This window comes from Amphiura filiformis, chromosome 10 (genome assembly GCF_039555335.1).
Source record: "Amphiura filiformis chromosome 10, Afil_fr2py, whole genome shotgun sequence".
Taxonomy (NCBI): Eukaryota; Metazoa; Echinodermata; class Ophiuroidea; order Amphilepidida; family Amphiuridae; genus Amphiura; species Amphiura filiformis.
In genome coordinates, this window is record NC_092637.1 from 37798752 (window position 1) to 37807356 (window position 8605).

The window sequence follows — 8605 nt, forward strand, 5'->3', positions numbered from 1 at the left end:
CAAGAAAGCTTACTCGCGCGTGGGTTAGGGTTTGCCGTGTCTGTCAACAAAATTCCTCATGATGAATTTATTGTCGCTTGTGAGTCGGCATGTGCCAAGCTACCACCGGGAGAGGCACAAAACGTCCGTATGGAAGTTGCGGGATCACTTAAAACCGCTAAAATTCCCACATCTAACATCACCAAAGAGGAGAGAAAGGCAATAAAGGAACTCCAAAAATCGAAAGATTTGCTCATCATGGGGGCAGACAAAAGGCAAATGCACGGTAGTGCAAACAATCCAGAGCTATGAAAGTAAAGTTGAAACCATGCTGAGTGACACAAAAACTTATGAAAAACTTAAGAAAGACCCAACACCTACTTACAAGCGGAAGTTGGTTGGTATGTTACAAAAGCTCAAGGCAGAGAAAAAGATCGAGGAGGGCCAATATAGGCTACTGTACCCCACTGCAGAAAACACACCGAGACTGTATTGCACCACCAAAATACATAAACAAGGGGACCCGATCCGGCCAATCGTGGATTACATAGGTAGTATTGGGTACCAAACATCAAAGGCACTTGCAGAAATTCTCTCGCCGCTAGTAGGGACAACCGAACATCACGTCACCAACTCAAAACAACTTGCTGAAGAGATTACAGGTGTACTCATCGATGATGGAGACATTTTTAACTCTCACGATGTGGTCTCACTATTCACAAACACACCAATAGACAAGACTCTAGAGATCATAAGAGACCGGCTTACCAAAGACACAACGTTACCCGAACGCACACGACTGAATGCCACCGACATCATGGAGCTGTTAGAATTTATTCTCACGACGACATACTTCTCCTTCAGAGGTAACATCTACCGCCAGAAGTTTGGAGCAGCTATGGGTAGTCCTGTTAGTGCGATTGTGGCAAACCTATACATGGAATGGCTAGAACAGCAAGCTATTGCCACGGCACCACTCGATTGTGCACCAAAATACTGGCGCCGTTACGTGGATGACGTGCTTGAGGTCATCAGAAAGGACACCACAGAGAAACTAACTGATCATCTAAACAAGGTGGACGAAACGGGGAATATTAAATTCACGTATGAGGAGGAGAAGGATTGTAGCATACCGTTCCTTGACACATTAGTGGTCCGTAAACAAGATGGCAGCATAAAACTTCTCATATACAGAAAGAAAACCCACACAGATCAATATTAACTTTGACTCACAACATCCCCTACATCAGAAACTCTGGGTCATTCGTAAACTGTTTGACAGAATGGATAGCATAGTGACAGAGGAGGAAGATAAAAAGGAAGAAAAGAAGATCAGAACTGCACTTCAAAACTGTGGCTATCCAAGGTGGGCAATGGACCGTGTTAAGCAGCAAATGTCAACAAATAAGATCAAGAGCAACAGTTCAAAGAAGAGCACTGATGATAACCCGTCGAAGGGTATGGTAGTTTTACCGTACGTTGCAGGCCTCTCAGAGAAGCTCAAGCGCATCTTTTGGAAGCACAAAACCGCAACAGCCATGAAACCTCATAACACTATAAAGAGCTTATTAGTGCACCCTAAAGACAAAAGAGAAACCAACCAGATGTGCGAGGTGGTCTATAACATCGACTGTAAGGGTTGTGAAAAATCATACATAGGTGAAACAGGGAGAGCGTTTGGCACACGGTTGAAAGAGCACCAGAAAGATGCAGAGAAAGCGGAAAACAAGAAGTACACCCGCGCAAGACGGAAAGAATCTACCACAGAATTCAACAAATCAGCAATTACGGACCACGTCGCTGCCGACAACCATGTTATAGATTGGGAGGGAGCTACACTACTTGACAAGGAAGCGAATCAGTTCAAAAGAAAAGTCAGGGAGGCCATATGGATCAGGAGAAAGGGGGCCGCCACCATGAACCGGGACATAGGCTCATACACTCTAGATCATGTATATGACTCACTGCTTGTACCATCACACTCTGGGAATGAGGCTACAGCCGCTTTCCGCGGGAGAAGCAGTGAACCAAGTCACTTTTGAGAAAGCCATCATCCGAGATGGCGAAAGCTAAAGACGTGAGTAGTTTTACTGGATTTGTCTACCTAAATTTACTTTGATAACATATCATGCTGATATTGACGAAGTGTCGAAGCCACATTCAAATACATGTAGCTAATTTTAACTGCCAGTAAAGAGATTGTGCATATGACGTATCATACAGTGGATATGGCGGACTACTAAAATGCATTCAACAAAAGCATGATTGTAATATACCGTGACAGTTTTTCTCACAAACATAACAAATACACTACGATCAAATAGGTTGATGACAACAATTATTGATTGAATGGACTGCACTGCGACTGCACTATGTTGAAGGACACCGGTTCAAATCCTTTGTTTGGAGTCAATCGATAAAAGCATGCAGGGTCTCTATACGCCGTAGAAGTGACGTAGTTAATCGGATTAACTACCATAGCAATAGATGAATACAATTTTGACTATATCGCCCCGCACTACAACGTTCATGCGGCACCGATGCATTGAACCATAGATGTCAAAGAAATGCTAATCAGTTGCACCTGTAAGATTAGTCTCTTTGAAAACAGCGGTATTGTATTCAATCTATTATATGATTAAAGACAGGTGATGAGTGCAACCTGTTGCAGTACAGCGCGGTATATTCAAAAATTGTATTCATCTATTGCTATGGTAGTTAATCCGATTATGACGTCACTTCTACGGCGTATATAAATTACAGATTCACGTGAATGCATTATATGCGGTTTTCGGCTGAACCACTAGCAGGCTATGTTAGCACATCTATGACAATGACAAAAGTACAAAATCTGAATTTTTTGATGATTTTTACGATCGTCCGGATGAGCAAATCACTGAATGGGCATTTAGTTCACTCCTCTCCCTGACAATATGAATCAAAGAAAAATAAAGAAAAACAAACAAACAAACAAAAAAAAAAAAAAAGAAAAAAAAAGACAAATAAAACAAAGAAAAGAAACAACAGAAGAAAAATAATTATAGAAAAAATTAAACACATATGAAAAGAGAGAACACGAAAATAGTATTAATAGGAGAATGTAAGAAAATATAAATACAACACCAAAATATAAATGAAAAGTTCGAAAAATATTTGGTTTATAAAATTCATGTGACCGTGATGAGGCTCGAACATACCATCTTTCGATCTATAGTCTAAAGCGCTCATGTACCAAAGAACTATGCCTTACCAAGTGAGCTATGCTCGTGAGATGCGAAATAAAGTTAATAATACATTGTATACCTGCTTGTGTCGGTAAATGATTTGCTCAAATTCCATAATGATATAATATTGTGGAGGGCGCTAGCGTGAAATTTGCTATCATCATAGTCGCTACTATATGCTTGTAGACGGGTTTATACAGTATATATATGTATGGACATTTCTAGACTGACTTTTGAATGAGTTGGGTACACAGAATCACTCTCCACTAATTGAGTAATGCCCAACTGGAACACTGAAAGCGTAAAAGCTTTTAACGCCGAAAGCGACGATTTTCTAACTAAGCAAATAAGTCTATAATTATACTTGTTTGTTTGTTGCAGGTGTACGAAAAACATATAATTATGCGAGACCCGTTCAAGGGGAAATGATGAGGTAAAAGAGAGATGGTGGTGTTACACACACGCTGCGTTAAAACGGCGCTCTATCATGATGCAGTCATGTCTACAGTAGAATTCATCTCGACCTTTGCAGGACTTAAACCCCATTAAAAGCTATTAAACCAAGATAACACTCATTGAAGCAGCTCAACTGATTAAATCAGATCTTCTCTGGTTGTGCACAAGTGTCCGTTTTCAATGTGCGACATCGCAATAAAGCTGGTATTATAGCTTCAGTTGGGTAACCGATTATAAAGGAAACGAAAGGAAACAATGGTATGTGTACCTTTGTTCACGAAATGAGACAAAGACCTGCTTTTTGTTAACCAGCATTCTTCAAAATGAGCAACATAATGATTGTTGACTTAACACGGTTTGGAAATAATTTCTTCATATTTTTGGTGTTATCTGTCGTTTACATATCCTTCCTAAAACACAAAAGTGCGACCCTCTCCAAACATCTAAATTAGCTAAAATTGTGTAAAAAACATGTTACAAAAGTATATTTTCTAGAACCTATTTAGAATAGTTTAAATGTAGCTTGTACCGATTTTTTGTGGCATCCTTCAGAACGGAGCGGTCCGTTACCAATATAGCTCAATATTTTCGGTCAAATCTCCATTCAATTAACACGGGGAGTTGGCTAGCTATGAGCTAGCTATGCTTTGCCCTCACTCATATTTTACAAAAGTGCGACCATTTCTGAACATCTAACCTAGCTGTAATTTTAGGTCATGTTAGAGAAACATATTTGCTAGAAGTTTGGAGAATAAATTAAATATTGGCTGGTTATTTTTAACACAGTGATGTTAACTAGGCAAGTGTCCATTCTTCCAACATACATCATTTGTAGAGGTCACGCGTCAATGGTGAGAGCACTGTGTATTGTGTATAGGAAAACGGACAGTAACTGCAGTATGTTAGTCTCGGATTGTGATTATTCGTCACGAAAGACAATAAGGCGGATGGAACCAAGACTAACATCTGATCTTGTCAATAGAGGGCGACGCGCTTAAAATTTAATGGTCACCGAGACCTATGCCTACTTCAATATAGCCTGCTTTAGATTTGGACAAAAAACCAAGGCAAACCATAAATTGTATTTCACCTTTTCATTCATAACATCTAAACGGAATGTATTTTCGTCCAAACATTTAACTGGGATTATGAAAAAATTATGAGCTTTCTTCTAATGCCAAAATCTCCAGTTCCTTTAGTCCCGCTGCCAAATGCAATTTTGCCACAAAGCTTGTTTTGCTGAATTTGGTCCTTCCATCTGGTTGGTGGACGACCTGGTGGTCTTTTCTTGCTAAAGTAATTAATGTAAGCTTGGTGGGGAAGCCGGTGTGGAGGCATCCTGAAGATGTGCCCAGCCCATTTCAAACGTCTCCGGCAGATAACATCATTGATGGAGCTAGTGATGTTGAGACTCTGTCTGATGGAATGTTGCGGATTTCGTCAAGTAGGGAAACTCCAAGCATTGCCCTAAGGCGTCGCATTTCAAAGACATCCAGTCTGTACGTAACGCCCAGGATTCTGACCCATAGGTGGCAATAGGGAGGATGAGCGACTGGTAGATCCTTATTTTCAGCGATCTGGTGATGTCATGGTTAGACCAGATGGTATTTTTCAGTCTACCAAATGCCCAGTCTGCCAACTTTGTGCGACGTTTAATATCCTCTTCTACAGAGGGCACTCTGCTACCCAGAAAGACAAAATTATTTACTTTGTCAATGGGCATTTGGTTCAGCATGATATCTCTTGGATCGTCAGACATGATCTTGCATTTTGTTTTTTCATTCCCCAGCTGCTGCATGCTTTTTCCAATTCATTAGTGGAGATTTGCAAGTCCATATCCATGAGTGTGGTGTCATCTGCATATCGCATGTTGTTAATGCACATGTCACCCATCTGCACACCTGAGCCTAAATTTTGGATGTCCTTCATGACAAACTCCAGATAGATTGAAGATGCATGGTGAGAGACGACATCCATGTCTAACACCAACTAGGACTTCAAACCAATCGGTGATCTTTCCATTTACCACGACTGAGCACTTAGTTTGCTCATACATTTTTGCAATGAGGTTCACCAGTTTGGTGTCTACTCCTACTGATCGCAGACATTTCCAAAGGGCCTCCCTCCATATGGTGTCAAATGCTGCTTTGAAGTCTACATAGTTCCAGTGTATTGGAATGCGTCTTTCTTTAGCCTTTTCAAAGATTTGGCGTACTGTAAATACCGCATCTGATGAGGTGCCTCTGGAACTCCTGAACCCACACCGTTACTCTCTCAGATGGTTATATACAGATGGTTATCTACAGTCTGTTGTATTCGGTTAAAAACCATCCTACAGAATACTTTCCCCGGGATTGACAGGAGGGTAATAGCTCTGTAGTTGGCTGGGTCCAGTCTGTCGCCCTTTTTGTATACAGGGGTTATTAGACCTTTACTCCAGTCTTCAGGGATTTTTCCTTCAACCCAGGCGGTGCTGATGATCTTCAACAACATTTGTTTCAACATGGGTCCTCCTGCTTTCAACACTTCTGCTGAGATCTTATCCCAACCACACGCTTTGTTTTTAAGCTTCTCGATGGCCTCTTCAACTTCATCTATTGAAAAGGGCAAACTTGCTGTAGCAGGGTTGACAGGCTCCAGGATGGAGTTAAGTATATTACAGTCTCTGGGGAATTCTGTATTCAGATGTTTACTGAAGTATTCCTCCCAGCACTTCATTACTTCCTCTGGGGCTGTTTTCAGTGAACCATGCTTGTCATTGGCTGCAGTTTGAACTTTGGTTTTATCACCTGCTAGCTTTGTGACTTTCTTGAAGAGATCATGGCTTATGTTCTTTGCATGGGCTTCTTCCATTTCTTGAACGTCTTTTTCAAGAAGTTTTCTTTTCCACTGCTTCACTTGATATTTGACCCCTTTGTTCAGCTTCCGATAGCAGTTCTTCTTTGGCGCTGAGGGGTTGTTTAACATCAAGACTCTGGCTTTTCTTCTCAAGTGGCACATTTTCCTGACTTCTTCAGGCAATCCCTTCACTTGGCGAGCCCTCCTAATACCAACTGATTCTTCAGTAATTTTGTTTGTCGTGTCTCTGAACTACGCCCACAGGTCTTCTACATCAGTATCCTCCAGTTGAAGCAGGGGTTCATAAGTACCACCAAACTCTTCTGCAATCAGGGGGTTGGTAAGTCTACTGACGTCATAGCTTTTTGGAGTTGTTTTCCGGCGTTTGCTACTGACTGATGCTGACACCACTTAGTGATCACTAGATTGTGATCTGAGCCCACATCAGCTGAGCAGTATGATCGGCAATTCTGGATGGTACTTCGGTTCTCCTGTTGAGTTATGACGAAGTCAATCATATTTTTGTATTTCCCACAAGGTGAAGTCCATGTTACCTTTCTACAGGCTTTATGCTGGAAGTGTCAACTTGTGGAGCATGCAGAATTCCAACAGTTTCTCCCCTCTGCTGTTGATCTTACCAATACCATACTTGCCCATTGCGGGGGTCCAGGCTTTACAGTCAGAGCCTATTTTGGCGTTGAAATCCCCCATCAGGATAAGTTTCTCCTTATTATTGACTTTCTGAAGGTGATGTTGTAGCTCATCATATAATTCACCACTCTCTACATCACTGTGCGTAGTGGTGGGGTCGTAAACATTAATGATGTTGAATATTCCTTCTTTCCTTCCTGACAAGGCATTCAAGAAGTGGCTGTGATATTAGAAGCCCAACATCTTCTATTCCAATGTCATCTTTCCTACCTGCTAGAAGGATGGTGTATTCGTCTTTGTTGATGAATGTCTCGGATTCTGTCAGGTGTGTTTCGCAAGGATGTCAAGACCAAATCTTCTAACCTCATCAAGGAGGATTTCCCAATGACCTTCCGTCCTAAGCGTTTTGACATTCCAGGTTCTTATATTAATACCACTGGAGCTCCTTTTCTTTGTAGGTTCCTCTACAGCAGTCTTTGTTAGAGTTGGCTGTTTTGTCACTATTGGCTTATTTGTCACAGTGCGGCTCATTGTATTTGAGGCCTGCTCAGCTGTGGCTTTTGTCACATTTTGGCATTTTGTCGACTTCCGGCTACGTACGCTGATCCTGGTTGTCTTCATTGTTTCTTCCTCTGGCTGTACCTGTGGAGATGGCAATCAATCATCCGGCGGATTCTTAGCACCCCTGCCACTCTGTTGCCGACGAGCAGCTACCGGGACTCGGGGCCTTAACGGGGAGGGGGGGCTTTCATGGTAGGATTTTACTCGTTAAGAGTGTTGACCTGCTTTACATACTGGGCACACGGCCAATGACTTCCCAGTCGGGTGAGTTGTTACATTACTTACATTACTTACAAGACCACCAATTTCAAAAATAGGTTTATTGGACCTCTGTCGGCATTGGGCATTTTGCGATATGGCGGGTCAAAGTTCATACAGAGGTCAAAATTCAAATTGCTCAAATGCTGTTGAAAAGTTCTCCAATTTATTCCAGTTGTCATGGCGATCCTGAAAAGTATACTTTTACCAAGACCTATCTGTGACATACCCTTTTGGAGTTCAAAGCAAAAAGGTCAAAGGACACGATTTTTTTAGTTTTTTATTATATTATGTGCCGTTCTTTGACCGGTTTTATTTTTAATCAAACTATAACATCTAATCTAATCCGTCGAAAGCATTCCACTGTATACACAGCAAAAAATAAAAGCTCAATATTGAGTAAAATATTACTCATCACGATAGTAAAAAGGGAGCTAGTCGAATTTTGAGTAATTTTTACTCAGCTTCGGTTGATTAATTGTTTACTCAGCACATGTTGATTAAACTTTACTCAATATTGAGTAGCTCCCTTTTTTACTCAAAGATGAGAGTAAAATTTACTCTTTCACTTGGATTAATATTTGCTCAACCTTTGTTGAGTAAAATTTACTCAATATTGAGTAGTTCCCTTTTTTACT

At 41.1% G+C, this 8605-nt stretch overlaps 1 protein-coding gene across 1 annotated transcript; it reads left to right on the plus strand.

Annotated features, from left to right (window-relative positions):
- Positions 1-307: 307 nt before the first annotated feature.
- On the plus strand, positions 308-1201 carry LOC140161837 (uncharacterized). Its single transcript, XM_072185131.1, has one exon. It carries the CDS (start codon positions 308-310, stop codon positions 1199-1201), a length of 894 nt encoding a protein of 297 aa, XP_072041232.1.
- Positions 1202-8605: the final 7404 nt, after the last annotated feature.